The sequence below is a fragment of the Ipomoea nil genome, unplaced genomic scaffold (genome assembly GCF_001879475.1).
Source record: "Ipomoea nil cultivar Tokyo-kokei standard unplaced genomic scaffold, Asagao_1.1 scaffold3109, whole genome shotgun sequence".
NCBI classification, from domain to species: domain Eukaryota; kingdom Viridiplantae; phylum Streptophyta; class Magnoliopsida; order Solanales; family Convolvulaceae; genus Ipomoea; species Ipomoea nil.
Genome location: NW_017619537.1, coordinates 435,747 through 452,192, shown reverse-complemented (window position 1 = coordinate 452,192; position 16,446 = coordinate 435,747). Strand labels below are relative to the sequence as shown.

At 40.0% G+C, this 16,446-nt stretch overlaps 1 protein-coding gene across 5 annotated transcripts; it reads right to left on the bottom strand.

The window, feature by feature from the left end:
- Positions 1–699: 699 nt before the first annotated feature.
- On the bottom strand, positions 700–16,446 carry LOC109166846 (uncharacterized protein At2g02148). Of its 5 annotated transcripts, none has more exons than XM_019315727.1 (9): positions 16,323–16,434; positions 15,994–16,191; positions 14,655–14,778; positions 14,221–14,562; positions 13,631–13,793; positions 12,499–12,622; positions 12,339–12,404; positions 11,211–11,468; positions 700–1,076 (listed from the first exon to the last, which is right to left on the bottom strand). In XM_019315727.1, the coding sequence occupies exons 2-9, from the start codon at positions 16,174–16,176 to the stop codon at positions 975–977; spliced, it is 1,362 nt and encodes a 453-aa protein (XP_019171272.1). In that variant the 5' UTR covers positions 16,177–16,191; positions 16,323–16,434; the 3' UTR covers positions 700–974. The 5 variants fall into 5 exon arrangements, with proteins under 5 accessions (XP_019171272.1, XP_019171273.1, XP_019171274.1 ...); XM_019315728.1 differs by having other exon boundaries at positions 975–1,076; positions 16,345–16,446; XM_019315729.1 differs by having other exon boundaries at positions 975–1,076; positions 16,305–16,435.

The following is a 16,446-nucleotide window of genomic DNA, read 5'->3' as shown; positions in this document are numbered from 1 at the left end:
ACATCAATTATTATTGCATAAACCATGGTCCACACAATTATGTGGACTATAAATAAAAAGTACATTTTTAATATATTAAGGTTACATTATTTTTGTATGTAAGGTGCATTTTTTGAAAGTACATTTTTAATGTATTCTTAATATATTAAAAATGTACTTTTTATTTATGATCCACACAATTGTGTGGACCATGATCCATGCAATAATGATTGGTTGGAGTTTGAAAGTTTGGAAGAATGATCAGGGATCGAGTTTTATCAGCGGCAGTGTGGAAGCAACCTCTCAAAGTGAGGGAGTTCTTTGTGCGCAGTGAGTAAAGGTCTAGCCTATGTGGTTCATGTTCAGTTGAATTACCATAATTTACATCCTCCAAATGCTCTGTCGGGTCGGAATGTGAGGGCCCTTAAGATTGAGATTCAACCTTTTGAAAGAATGATTGGTTGGAGTCACACCCGGTGCTACCTTGCCATTCCATATGCAAATGGACTTTCCACAAACAAAAGATTAATTTGTCCTTAAATAACAACCTTTTCCTTTTTAAAATACTAATTAACATTAAATTAATGAAACATTAAATTAATGAAGGTCATTGATCTTTTGTTTTATATGACTAAGATATGTTTTCATATTCTCATATAACTTCACGTTCTCACTTAAATTATAGCTCTCATACAATCCTCAATTGTTATAGTTCTCATATGATCCTCAATTATTATAGTTCTCATATGATCTTCAATCTACACAACAATCAGCTATATAAATACAATCTAAAATGAATTAAAAAAACCCCTCCTAGTCAACACAGCGATGACAAGGGAGAGAACTTCACTAAAGCTTAAAACCTGCGTTTTATATATATACAGAAAGGGAAGACATACAAGGAGAACTTCTCACGCATTTGCATTTACAGTACGACTAACCAAATTTTGTAAGGCATCATATCATTTGGTGCACACAACACACTTCAATTCAAATCAAATTCCTAACCTCTTTACACCACATTCCGAGCAGTATTTAGAGGTTTCCCTCAAATAAGGAGCTCCGCATTCATCACAGAACTTGGCAGGACTAGTTGGCTGAAACAAAGTATTGACACAAGACATCTTAAAGTAGTGCATGGAAGAAAATTAGCAGGCTATTGCTATTATTATTTTTATGTTAAGCAAAACATCTCTCTCATCCAACTAAACATAGTGTTCATAGCGCTTAAAAATGAAAATCTCAAGCAACTCATAATATTTTCAAATCAAATTTCAAAGGAACCAAGAAAGCTCTTGCAAAGGGAAGACATAGACTAACACCTACCCCTCAATGCAGTTAGGAATCCCCTACAATTATAAACACTCGCCAAAATAACTTTCACAACAAGACTATAATTAGTCAATCCCTAATTATATGCTCCATAAAATATGCAAGGATTTACATAATCAATCAATCCCTTATTCTATGCTTCCTTGAATTCATTACAAGAATGATTATTTGATTACTTTCCTTTCCTGCATGATTTGTATCATTACCGATTGCTAATGAAGCAACCTTGTCCTCAAGGCTAGAGTGCAAAACATGATGTTGTGTAACATTCCCAAGTTGTGACCCATGAAAAGCATGGTGTACTCTAAATGTGCGTGGCAACGCGCATTTGTAGGCAATAGCCCCTAATATTTGCAAAATTCAAAGAGGCCCATAACACCACAGAGGGCATAGCGTTGATATGACGTTGGATTGTAGAGTGGCAATGAGGTTGGAGCTTAAGCAGGACATTATTACCCTTAGCAAACTCTAAGTCACACCTTTTGGCTTGGGCCATCTTGGCCCTTCGATGTTGAACGCAATCTAGATAGAACCAGAGTAGCTTGGCAAAAAAGTCGACAAGAGCCTTGGTGGTGAATGGATGACAATATGACATAGACTTGTGCTTGGTATTCATTAACAAGAGGGGTGGGGAGATCACTATTGAATTTTTCCATGAGTAAAGTTCAATGTTGGGGTTTGTTGTTGTGACACACGGAATGTTGGTCCTTCCTTACTAACAAAGGCTGTTGTGCCCTTCAATTCTTCATGTGTTTGCTGGATAGCAAAGGAATGCTCTTCTTGAGCAAGACACCAATACAATCACTTTGATCAAATCCCATTGAAGTTAGGAACTTCAATCCTCATGGTAGTGAGTTGGGGGCCACTTGTGGTGGTGGGGTAAATAGGTGGTTTGATGGTGTTGGATTTTTCTATCAGGAATTCAATCTTGGAGCCAGCCTTGGTGACAAGACTGGATACGTCATGCCCATTACTATGCAGCCACAAGGTAACCACCTTGGTTAGTTTAGAGATGGACTCCTCCAACTTGGTCAATTCTTGACACACAATTTAGTGTGTCGTCTCTAATGCTTGAACTCTTGAGTCCGAATTTTGTCGTGTTGGTTGGCAGGTCGGACCAATTGATACGAGTAAAGAGACAAGATGAATTTGAACCAAGAAATCTAGGATATTATGATATTATAAAGTAAAATCAAAGGAAAGAAAAACAAGGGAATTCGAAGAATATCCCTCCAACAAGAATAAATTCTTACCCACAGCTACTTAGAGCTAATTGTTCCAATTCTACTGGATGCCCTCTCTTCTAAGAGATGGTCCCTATTTATAATCTATTACCATATGTAAAATAAGGTAGAGGAGCATCAATTATTGATTACATAATTAGTCAATTCCTAATTATATGCTCCATAAAATAAGCAAGGATTTACATAAGCAGTCAATTCTTTATCCTATGTTTCCTTGAATTCTGCCACAAGAATGATTATTTGATTACTTGCCTTTCCTGCATGATTTTTATCAACTTCCTTCATATGTTAGTGTGAATAATACAGTACCCTTGTATCCAAATTCCTTTTCTCCTCAAATTTGTATTAGCAAGATTGGAAGTCTAGATTCACTGAATCTGAAAATCATAAAAGCCTTTTGGTGCTATTAGTTTTACTTCACATTGTCATTTTCATCCAGAGAACCTTTGCATTCGGCACATATCCCCAGTACCTTCATCTCCCTAGGGTAGCATTGTAATGTTGTGTTTTCCCGAGACCATTCATGTATCACACTATCATCCTATATCCACGCTTACAATTTCATCTTCCCAAATTTCAAGGGGGAGTATCATCTATTGGGGATTCAAGCTCATATTAATTGTGTTTATAACATGTTTGGTGCATATGATCTGTTAAGTGTTGAACTATGAAACTGTGTATATATCTCACTGTGAAAACTGTACAAGATAGAACCTATTCATACATAGGCTAAAGACTACTAGGCCACATAATTCAAAACATAAATGTAAGACTAAGAGCAACTCTCTCTAACAACCCTTATTCCTCTAACACTCCCCCTCAAGCTGGAGCATAGATGTCAATCATGCCCAGCTTGTTACAGATATACTCAATCCTGGCTCTACTAAGGCCTTTCGTAAGAACATCCGCCAGCTGCTCACCAGTTCGAACATGAACAGTAGAAAGTAGCCCTTGTTGAACCTTGTCCCGTACAAAGTGACAATCTATCTCAATATGTTTAGTGCGCTCATGAAACACAGGATTACTCGAAATGTGTATAGCGGCTTTGTTGTCACACCATAAAGGAACTGGCTTACTCACCTCTACACCAATCTCCCCAAGAATATTACACAACCACGTCACCTCACATGCCACATGAGCCATTGCTCTATACTCAGACTCTGCACTAGAGCGAGCCACAACACCCTGCTTCTTACTTTTCCATGACACTAGGTTGCCACCAAGGAACACGCAATACCCTGTTGTCGACCTCCTGTCACTCGGCGACCCAGCCCAATCAGCGTCAGAGAAGGCCTCAACACACATATGCCCATGATTGGCATACAAAATTCCTTTCCCAGGAGCACTCTTTAAATACTTCACAACTCGAACTGCAGCTTCCCAATGAATTTTTCCTGGATTCGCCATGAACTGACTTACCACACTCACTGGAAAGGCAATATCCGGACGAGTTATAGTAAGGTAATTTAATTTCCCCACTACTCTCCTATACCGCTCTGGATCTTCAAGAGGCTCCCCCTCACCGGCTACAAGCTTAACACTCTGGTCCATAGGAGTCTCGCAAGGCTTCGACCCTAAGAGCCCAGATTCTTCAAGTAGATCCAACACATATTTCCGTTGTGAAAGAAATATACCTTTCTTAGAACGAACAACCTCTATCCCAAGGAAGTACTTCAATACTCCCAGATATTTTGTATGGAATTTCTTTTTAAGAAAAGACTTGAGCGCATCAATCCCCGTTGCATCACCACCTGTGATCACTATATCATCCACATAGACAATTAACAAAACGCTGCCACGGTTAGAATGCTTATAAACAACAGTGTGATCATAAGCACTACGTTGCATGCCAAATTCAATAACGACAGTACTGAACCTCCCAAACCACGCTCTGGGAGACTGTTTTAACCCATACAAGGACTTCTTCAACTTACAAACCTTCCCGTTCTCCCCCTGAGCAACAAACCCAGGCGGTTGCTCCATATACACTTCCTCTGCCAAATCACCATGTAGAAATGCATTCTTGACATCTAACTGATACAGCGGCCAATCATTAACAGTAGCTAGAGAAATAAAGACCCGCACAGACGTTAACTTCACAACCGGCGAAAAAGTCTCCGTGTAATCAACTCCATAAGTCTGTGCATACCCTTTAGCCACCAACCGCGCTTTAAGCCGAGCAACCGACCCATCCGGGTTCGTCTTGACAACGTAAACCCACTTGCATCCAATTGGAGACTTCCCAGCGGGGAGATGGACAAGATCCCAAGTCTAATTCTCTTCAAGGGCTGCCATTTCCTCTTCCATAGCAGATTTCCATCCATCATGAGACATAGCCTGACACAACGTTTTAGGGACAGACACAGACACCCACCGTGTGACACAAATGCATTTCTTTCCTGGAGCTCGTTTGAATCATTATTTCCCGATGCATTTTGTAGCATGGAGAATAATTGATCCAAAGATTCCAAGTCCTTATTTCCTAGCAGTTGAGATCTAAGGACATCATATTCTTTATCCAGGCCAGCAATCCAACTAAAAACAAGTAATTTGTCACGTTGTTTTTTCATTTCATCCACATCATTTGTTATTGGCATCGCAGCACACAAAGCAACACATACACTCTTAAAGTCATAGTAGTAATCTCTAAGCTCACGCCCCTTCTGACTAGATCGATATGCTTCCTGAGACAACTGGTATAACTTTCTCAAATTACTAGTTCCACTAAACCATTTGTTCACTAAATCCCATACTTCTTTAACAGTCTGACAATGTTGCATAGATAAAATAATTCTCCTATCAATGCAATTAATTACACATGACATTAATCCTTTATCAGTATTTTTCCAGTCCCCAGCTGTAGCATCTGTAGGACACTCTTTTTCCAGATGATCACCCTTTCCCATACCATCTAAATTTACTTTAACCAAAAACCTCCACTCAGGAAAATTAGACCCATCTGGGGCCAAAACTATGTCAATTAATTTAGATGGCGTGGAAATCACTGTGATATTCCTTTCTTGTGCCATTTTTAATCTTCACCCAGCAAATTCAGAACAAAAACCAGCACAACTCTCTTCACACAGTACAGAAAAATACACTGGCGTACCTCTTTTAATAGACGAGCCAACCAGATCGGAACTTTCTTCAACACATCCCACCTCCCTGGAACCAGCACGGCGAGGCGAGACTGACGCACCAAGAATCGATCGGAGACGTCGCCGGAAACCGCCTCATGCGCCGGCGCGTTGAGTCGGAGCAGTCCTGCGGCGAGAGCGCGTGACACCTCCGACGACGGCCGGACTTCTTGCAGTGGCGTCGCCCGTCGTTCCCTGACCTAGCCTAGACACTCACTCTCACTTCCCACGCTCTGATACCATGTTAAGTGTTGAACTATGAAACTGTGTATATATCTCACTGTGAAAACTGTACAAGATAGAACCTATTTATACATAGGCTAAAGACTACTAGGCCACATAATTCAAAACAGAAATGTAAGACTAAGAGCAACTCTCTCTAACAACCCTTATTCCTCTAACATGATCTATATGTTCCAACTTGATGAGAAGTGTTAGAATATCGTAGCCCCACTCATCATAGTCCTAGTTTAGCAGTATGCCATCATTAGTGTATCACTAGAGTATATGACCTTATGAGCATTATCATTGTTGTCAATGTATATCTTTCTCTAGTTCAATAGTTCTCTTACATATTGTTATAGAATATTCTGTGTGATTGAGTATCCTATATTTTAGGAAACTAGAATATTAGCATACCATATCAGTCTAGATCAAGCTAGTATTTAAGGGGAGGTTGACTAACCCTAAAGACATACAGAAAGAGGGAGAACTCTCCAAGGTATTCTTTTTCTCTCTCACAGTACTATAACATGGTAACAGAGCTAGGGCTATAGAATTTTTTTTTCCGGCGTCTCCTGTCATTACCGCCGGTCCACCGCCGCTCGCCATCGTCCGGCGACCTCGACTGGAAGTTTTCAGGCCAAGCCGACCTGCGCGTGAGGCTCACGCGCCACCGCCAGCCGCCGCCGCCGCCACCACGCGCCGGCGCGTGAAGGGTCTCCGGCGACCGAAATTTCTTCCGGTCGGTCTTCCAAGGGTCGCCTGAGTTCGGGGATCTCGGTTCCGGGCTCAGTTTGGACCAGTTTCGCGTCGGTATTTTGGTTCTGAGGTCAGGTTGTTTCGTTACCCTTCAGGCTCCTTTTTCTGTGTGTTTTCTGCTCCGTTTGCAGTCATAAATTCGTGGGTATGGCTGAGAATAAATCTGTGGTTGTCACTGATATAGTTCCTGTTAGTTCTAGAATCACGGATTGTAAGCTTAATGACTCTAATTACTTGGAATGGATTCATGTCGTTAAACTTTATCTTACTAGTTTGGATAAGAGTGACCACTTGTCCAAACCTTTGGCTGACCAAGATGCTTCTTGGGTTCGAGATGATGCCCGTTTGTTCCTACAAATCCGTAATTCTATTGATGAGGGGGTTGTTGGGTTCATTAGTCATTGTGCCTCTGTTAAGGAGTTAATGGAGTATTTGGAATACTTGTATGCTGGAAAGGGGAATGTCACTCGAGTTTATGATGTTTGCAAATCTTTTTTCCGTACTGAAAAACGTGATCTGTCTCTCCCTGCATACTTTATGGAATTTAAGAAGACTTTTGAGGCACTTAATCAACTTATGCCATTCACTGCTGACATTAAAGAGCAGCAAACCCAACGTGAACAGTTGGGTGTTCTGAGTTTTTTGGCAGGTCTCCCTTCTGAGTATGACACGGCGAGGTCTGCAATTCTTAGTAGCTCTACAATCCCTTCTCTTGCTGATGTTTTCCCACGTCTAAGTCGATCGGTGCAATCGCAACCAAATGTGCTTGAGGCTACTATCCCGTCAAACAATGCTCTTGTTGGCCGTCATCCTCGCAGTGGGAATGGTAAAAATTCTCAGGGATACACTTCTGGTGGGATTGTGTGTCATTATTGCCATAAGCCTGGCCACATAAAAAGGGATTGTCGGAGATGGTTGAGGGAACGAGGAAATCCGACTGCTAATGTTGCATCCACCGCTGAGGCGTCTTCCAAGACGGTCACTGTCTCTGCTGATGAGTTTGCTGAGTTCTCTCAGTATCGAGAATCTTTAAAGCGTTCATCCTCCTCTTCGGTCACTGCTATTGCTGACTCAGGTAATGCAACTACGTGTCTTCTCTCATCCTCCTCCAAGTGGGTTATAGACTCGGGTGCCACGGATCATATGACAGGTAACTCTAGTTTGTTTTCCACACTTTCTTCTCGCCCACATAGTTCCCCCGTCACCTTAGCAGATGGTTCTACCTCCCATGTTCTTGGGTCCGGTACCATTACGCCATCCCCTTGCTCCCCTTGTCTTCTGTTTTGCATCTACCTAACTTTTCATTCAACTTAATTTCAGTCAGCCAGCTTACCCGTACTTTAAACTGTTCTGTTACATTTTTCCCTGATTATTGTCTGTTTCAGGATCTTTTGACGAAGAGGGTTATTGGTAAGGGGCGCGAGTCTGGGGGCCTCTACGTTCTTGACACCACGAGGCGAGAGCTTATTGCTTGTTCAGGTGCTGTCACTCCTGTAGAAGCTCATTGTCGTTTGGGGCATCCTTCCCTTCCCTTGTTGAAGAAATTGTGTTCGCAGTTTTCTAGTTTGTCTTCTTTACATTGTGAGTCGTGTCAGTTGTCCAAGCACCATCGCGTGCCTTTGAGTCCTAGAGTTTGCAAACGAGCGTCTGCTCCTTTTGAGTTAGTGCATTCTGATATTTGGGGTCCGTGTTCTGTGACCTCTAAACTTGGTTTTAAGTATTTTGTTACGTTTGTTGATGATTTTTCCCGAATAACATGGTTATATCTAATGAAGTCTCGTTCTGAACTTTTTGAGGTGTTTTGTGGATTCTGTGTTGAAATTGAGACTCAATTTGGTGTTCCTGTCAAAGTTTTACGTAGTGACAATGCAAAGGAATATTTTTCTTTTCCCTTTGTCTCTTATATGCGTAAGAAGGGTATGTTACATCAGTCCTCTTGTGTTGATACACCTTCCCAAAATGGGGTTGCTGAACGCAAAAATCGGCATCTGCTTGAAACTGCAAGGGCCTTGATGTTTCAAATGGGGGTTCCTAAGCAGTTTTGGAGTGATGCCGTTTCCACAGCCTGTTTCTTGATTAATCGGATGCCTTCTGCGGTCTTGGGTGGGAAAACACCTTTCCATACTCTGTATCCTTCAAAGCCTATGTTCCATGTTGACCCGCGTATATTTGGCTGCGTGTGCTTTGTTCGAGATGTCCGTCCCCATGTCACCAAGTTAGATCCCAAGTCTTTGAAGTGTGTGTTTCTTGGATATTCCCGTGTGCAAAAGGGGTATCGGTGTTACTCTCCTGAGCTTGGTAGGTACCTTGTTTCCATTGATGTTGTCTTTCATGAGGACGTCCCTTTCTTTCCTTCATCCCCAGATGCTGTTCGTAAGGGGGAGGAGGATGATATATTGATGTATACGGTAACGTCGTCTGTTCCTTCCCTTGTTCCTACCCCTCCTGACTTGCAAGTGTATTCTCGTAGACCTCGACTCGTATCGGCACCGCCTCCCATTCCAGACTTGGCACAGACTCCGTGCCCTGACACCATCTCTATGTCATCAGATCCAGTCTTAATTGATGACCGTCCGATTGCCACCCGGAAAGGTAAACGTACTTGTACTTATCCTATATCCTCCGTTGCATCATATGATAGGCTGTCACATGCCTCGTGTTCTTTTATTGCTTCCCTTGAGTCTATTTCCATTCCTAAGACTATTAGGGATGCCTTGTCCCATCCTGGGTGGCGAAATGCCATGATTGAGGAGATGAACGCTTTGGATCACAATGGTACTTGGGAGTGGTCACTATGCCTGCGGGTAAAAGATCTATTGGTTGTAAATGGGTGTTTACTGTCAAAGTTAATTCTGATGGGTCTATGGCTCGATTGAAGGCTCGTCTTGTGGCTAAGGGATATGCACAAACTTATGGAGTTGATTATTATGACACTTTTTCTCCTGTGGCTAAGCTTACTTCTGTCAGGTTACTCATCTCTATGGCTGCCATTCATGATTGGCCTTCGCATCAGCTTGATATCAAGAACGCCTTTTTGCATGGGGATCTTCATGAAGAGGTGTACATGGAGCAACCTCCTGGGTTTGTTGCTCAGGGGGAGTCTGGGAAAGTATGTCGTCTTCGGCGATCGTTGTACGGGCTGAAACAAAGTCCACGTGCATGGTTTGGAAAATTTAGTCAAGTTGTTGAGATGTTTGGGATGGTGAAAGGCAAATCGGATCATTCCATGTTCTACAAGTGGTCCAAAACAGGTATCATCTGGTTGGTGGTTTACGTAGATGACATTGTCATTACAGGGAGCGACACCGAAGGGATTTTGTCTCTCAAGTCATTTCTTCACAGTCAATTCCAAACGAAAGATTTGGGACCACTAAAGTATTTCCTGGGTATTGAAGTTATGAGGAACAAAACAGGTATATTACTCTCCCAACGAAAATATGTTATTGACTTACTCTCTGAAACAGGAAAACTAGGTACTAAACCATGCAATACTCCCATGATACCGAACTTGCAATTTTCAAAGGAAGGGGAATTGTTTGAAAATCCTGAGAGGTATAGGAGATTGGTTGGGAAGCTAAACTACTTGACCGTAACCCGTCCAGATATTGCATACCCAGTTAGCGTTTTGAGTCAGTACATGTCATCTCCAACTATTGATCACTGGGCAGCTGTAGAGCACATCTTGAGTTACTTAAAGGGAGCTCCGGGACACGGAATTTTGTATAAGAATCATGGTCACACTCGGATTGAGTGTTTTACTGATACGGATTGGGCAGGTTCCAAAGAGGATCGTAGATCAACAACTGGATATTGTGTTTTCTTTGGAGGTAATCTAGTTTCCTGGAAGAGTAAGAAGCAGAATGTAGTCTCTCGTTCGAGTGCAGAGTCTGAATATAGAGCGATGGCACAATCAACGAGTGAAGTAATGTGGATACACAACCTTTTGTATGAGTCTGGTTTCAAAGCTCCAATTCCTGCAAAGTTATGGTGTGATAACCAAGCTGCTCTTCATATTGCATCAAACCCGGTGTTCCATGAACGGACTAAGCACATAGAGATTGACTGTCATTTTGTACGTGAGAAGATACAACAAGGGTTAATCTCCACAGGATTTGTGAAGACAGGAGAACAACTTGGGGACTTATTCACGAAGGCCCTTACTAGAACTCGAGTCAGTTATTTGTGTAACAAGTTGGGCATGATCAATGTCTTTGCTCCAACTTGAGGGGGAGTGTTATAGAATATTCTGTGTGATTGAGTATCCTATATTTTAAGAAACTAGAATATTAGCATACCATATCAGTCTAGATCAAGCTAGTATTTAAGGGGAGGTTGACTAACCCTAAAGACATACAGAAAGAGGGAGAACTCTCCAAGGTATTCTTTTTCTCTCTCACAGTACTATAACACATATAAAGCTTACATCTCATGATGCCGCCTGTCGAGATCCCTTCACAATCGATTTAGTTTTAACAAGTGTTGTAAGGTAATCAAGAAAATGCAAAAGATAAACGGCTTCTTAAAAAAGGAGACTTACCAGTAAATGCATACGCCTGCCAACATGACCTATTGGTTGTAAGCAAGCCATGTGAGATGATATAGATCCAGAGTGCTGAGTGTGTGCAATTTCAGGCAAGTGTGAGTGGGGTCCACAATGTTGGTTGTGAGAGAAGTTGGCCATGTGTTGATTTTGGTTGATATGGTGTTGGTGGCTCTGCTGAATAGGATGAAATTGATCCTGGTGCGAAGTTGGCTGCATGTGGTGTTTTGATGGAGTCTGATGGCTATTTTGTGGCTGAAAAATTATTAAATGAATTAATTAATAAATTTTAGAAATATATAAAATAAACAAAAGCTCTCAAATATCCTTGGCTCCCTGCACGGGTTTGCACTTTTAAAAGCTCTAAAGAAAGTATAAATTGAAACATCTCTCTACACACGGGTCCACAAGGTTTCCTAATCCCATCATTCAAATGCTAACTCTTGAACAAGCTCCAATAGACTTTTGAGCTCAAGTTGCATCAAATTTCAACACAAATATTTTTTGACTTACAAGAACAAGTAGAAAGATTTTTACTTTTAATTTTACATATAAGAACTAATTTTTTTCAAAATTTGAAATATATTTCCATTAAACTTCTTTTTGCTAAAATACAGCACATTGGAGAAAAAAAAAAAAAAAAAAAAGGTCTTACACTATTGGGGGCAAGAGAATTGAAGCATGTGCTCCATCTCAACTAAAAGCCTAAGCTAATAATTGGATTGCACATTACTCAACACGCCCCCTCACGTGTGCGGTGGGTTCCAAGCAACACGTGGATCATAATCGCGACCTTCAGTCGGGCTCTGATACCAAATTGAAGCATGTGCTCCATCTCAGCTAAAAGCCTAAGCTAATAATTGGATTGCACATTAATGGTTATATGCTCAACATCAAGAGGACCCCCAAAACCAAGAAATTTCATAATTCTATAGTAATCCAGTCACAGGACTAATGTGCAAAGAGGGGGAATGGATACACAAACTATTGAACAAGAACAATGCAGATTAATTGAGATGAACAACTAGGATAGACTTTTACTTCCAAAATTAATTTCTTTCCCATCTTAAGCCCCACCCCTCTCCCCCAACACAATATAAAGAGACTAAAAAATAAATGTCTTACTTCAGTGACAGAACGATAATCTTGGGCTTCAGCCATCTGAGAGGCATTATCTGTTCCCGTGAATGTCTAGAAAATATGTAAACAACTTATTTGTCCACTTACTTTCCATCCCTATTAAGGAAAAAGATATGGAAATATTTAAAGAGGAATTAGATTATACCGGCAATGCAGGGATGTTGGGAATAGAGTTTGATGCTACACGTCTATACTTGTGCCTAGGTGCATAGAACTTGTAATCTTTTGGAGAGACAGCTACTTCACTACGACCTGTCAATCTTTTAAACCTGGATGCATGGATAAATGAACTTAAAGAGCATATCTGACAACAAATAAAACTGAAATATTTTGCTTAAATAATAATGAGTGTCAATATAGTGGTTATATTTAAAATATATATATATATATATATAAAAAGATGAAAAAAATGTCTTCATTTCCTTTGTATATTTTGCATAATTCATTAAGTGAATGTCAAGGTACAGGATATGCTTGTACCATAGCAATATTTAAATAGAACACTCAGTTCATTTTTGACAGCATCATGGATCTAAGTAGAGAACATAAAAAGAGAAGCACAGTATATGCACATTACACCAGGAAAAATGTCTCTAAGAAGATATCTAATTAAGAAAACAAAAATGGATGGTTGATCATGTAACAAGAATCATAACTCAATTGATGTTGCTTGCAAATTTAGTTAGGGCAGTGAATCTAGTATTTCCGCCATGTAGACAGCTAAAAGCATATGCTTTTCAGTGATTTCAGATTGCACAAAGTTCAGGGGTATGCATATCAATCAAGCTTGCAGTGCAGTGACCCAGATTTCTAATTGCATTTTTCCCTGCTAGATTCACAATACAAAATACACTTAACACATGTATGGTAGCACATAGCAACATGTGATGGATCTATTTGATATAAATTTTATTGCAGTGCCATATTAACTCAAAATTTTTTTGACTTGACAGAGATGGGTGAACAATAATTCCCCAATATACTTTTGTTAAAAAAAAAGATTAAGGGAAAAAGATATTGAAAGTTTTTTGCAATACTCAGTACACTAAATTATACAGGGGGAACAAACTTACAAAAAAATAAATAATATATGTGGGGATAGAAAGATTCAAGGCAACAGCATAAAAAATAAGGCATGGTGAAAGATGTTGATATTTTCATGCCAAGCATATTCAGAAAATGCTATCAATAAAAAATCAGCCAAAGAGACTGGTGGGCATTAGAGACATTAATGAAGTTGCAAAGCAATAAAAAAAATGGTCATTATTCTCATATACCACTCAATATCATCAATGCGCATACTTGTTGGTCTCTCAACAATAGCTAGACCATTAACAACAACAAAACGAACACGCTTCTTCTCCTGTATTACTAATTCGGGAAATCTTGACCGTGTTTCAAAAGAAGTTGCCAATTCCCGACGTTTATACATGCAAGATCCTGTAGTAAACAAAAAAATCCTCAAATCCTGCATGATGCAAGAGTCTTATGGCTAAATGGCTAATATCATTCAGCACTCACTTTATTCTTGACACATAAAGCAAAATGCTGTCACCACTCTTTTTCTTCTTCTTTTTTTTTTTTTTACCTTTTTTTCCTTTCTGCTCTTGACCAGGAAAGAGAGATATTAGGGGATAAAAGGGTTAATAGCATATTTTCTATTTTCAAGGGGAGACTGGGAGAGGGAGGAGGGGGTAAGTCATGGAATTCCATAGGATAAGTAGCTGAAGCTGAAAAACATTCTGACAAGCCTAATGTTGTATTAGTACACAAATCTAACAGTCAAACTATGTCCCTGACCTACCCCTTCCCGCCCTCACAACATCCTTCATCCTAAACAAAAGAAAAGTAGCAAATATTGTTGTACCTTTCCTGGGAAATTTTTTTGCAAGCTTTCTATACAAGCCACCAGCTGCTTCAAGGGCCACACCGATGGTTTTTTCACGCATTCCATTCAAGGAAGATAGCCTTAAGTTCACTTCACCAACCAATGTTTCATACATGTTTGCCACATACATCAAAGGCAAAACATGTCGAGGGTCACCTTCATGACGAATTTCTCTCGGCTTCCTCTTATTCAGTTTATCTTGAGAAGATTGTGCCACATAGTCAGACTCCATATCTAACACTTCAACTACATGTGAGCTAATAAAATGATCTACAACGATGTCTAGAAATCTTGCTCTTGCTGACTCGATTGGTGAAACATCTGGTCCAAAAAAGGGATCATTCATTCTAAAAATCCATACAATTATGATTAATATTTTAAAGGCAAATCAAAAAATTGAAAACTTATCTCACCCTCATTGGTTACAATGTTGTAGGGATCCCTCAAAGATCCACTACTTGCTAGGCTAGTTTGATTTTCCTCCACTGCTACATCGTGAAGTGGTAGAGAGTTTCTGAATGTTTCGTGCATGCAGTCCTGAAAGAAAGTGTGCAACAAGTATTTAGTTTAAGATAACAATAGAATTATTATTTATTATAAATAAGGCACAATATAGAATAAATGAATGAACACTATTAGAATATCCAAAATAAATAAATAAATTTGGAGCGTAACGATACTCCAACAATTATGCTCTTCAAAATGCACCACTCCACCCAATCATCTTATTAACACACCCAACATATTGGTTCAGTTTGGTAATATTGGGTAGCACAAATATATTGAACCACCTTCACAACAATGAACATACTTCTTTAACAACTAATTACTACTAACTACATATTATTATAATGGTTAAAGATAACTAAAGGATAATCTAGAAAGAGAACAAACCACAATGTAGGCTTGAGACTCCACATGAGATGTCTAACAAGTTCAATCTCCATTCCCCTCAAATGTACCCCAAAAAAAATCCATAATATAGAAAGAGAATCATTCCTCACAGAGATGTGGGTCAACCTTTCAAAATTTAAAGAATAACAACAAAGTGGCAATTAGTTTCTATTGCATATCCAACAGGTTATAATTACACCATTTCTAAGAGAAGAGCAGAGCTTTTATGTGTTCACTTCTAGTTAGAAAGGGAGTGGGGCTGATTCTGACTTTGGATGGAAGTAATGTGCATAAGAAAGCCATGCATTGATAAATTAATAGTCTTTGTCAGACTTCAATTAGTCCCATCTTGACTTTTCTCACTCTCTAATATGGAGTAGTTTTTGTTTATTTAACCCAGTCCCAGCTTCCATCTCTTACAGAGAGGGAAATGCAATGAATCATATTTCACAAAATCACAGCTTCACAGATGCAGCAATATTTTGATCCCAATTTGCAGCAAATAAATGTAACACACTAACACTGTAGCTTTCACTATACGAAACCTGGGATTAGTCTTGCAACTGAATTAAGTTCATACCTCTCTTCCAGTTAGACCAGTCTCACGGATTCTCAAACTTATAACTATTCTTGTTTACTTAGACCAGTCTCCATTTTAATATTTCACTGACAAGGGGACAATGCAATGACTGATTTTTTTATGGCTTTGACATACATGGTATTAGTATGATCCCGACTTGTATCAAAGAAACGTAAGCATATCCTTTTACAACGCAAAACTCAGGTATGCATATTCTTGGAATTGAAATGAATTTTGAATAAAAATCACCAAAAATAAGTAGAGAATGTAATGCTCACAACAGCAGTTGACTCTTCATCGTTGTCGAGACTATCCTCGGTGACATCGCCGCCTCCTCTATCCACGTCGTCGCCTGCGCCGCCAAGGCCCTCGGCCGCATTGAGGTCGTGAAGTGAGCTTCCGATGTACGAAGCGGCAGCCGACCTTAAATCGTAGTGCTGCACAGGAACCCTAGTTCCCATCCACAGCAATATGAACTGAAGACAATAGAGAAAGAGCGACGAATTAGTCGATCACTATAGAGTTTGTCATCTAGTCTAGAGAAAATACAGCTGAAAGCCGATGAGAAAAGAGTGAAATGGAGAGAAACCGTAACGGATATACAAACCGATGTTAGTGTAAAACCGAGCCTGAGGTTGAGGGGTATATGACTAGCTGTGGGAAGTGAAAAGCGGATTCCCAGCCGAATTGCGAGGCTGTTACTTAAAAGAGTCCTGCCAAAGCCGAATAGG

Excerpts from the sequence above, each read along its gene's own strand:
- LOC109166846 (XM_019315728.1), bottom strand. The coding sequence starts at position 16,176 with ATGGGAACTAGGGTTCCTGTGCAGCACTACGATTTAAGGTCGGCTGCC. Across the intron at positions 12,623-13,630 it reads CGCATTGATGATATTGAGTG|GTTTAAAAGATTGACAGGTC; the intron begins GTATATGAGAAT and ends CCATGCATCCAG. Across the intron at positions 12,405-12,498 it reads CCAACATCCCTGCATTGCCG|ACATTCACGGGAACAGATAA; the intron begins GTATAATCTAAT and ends CATATTTTCTAG.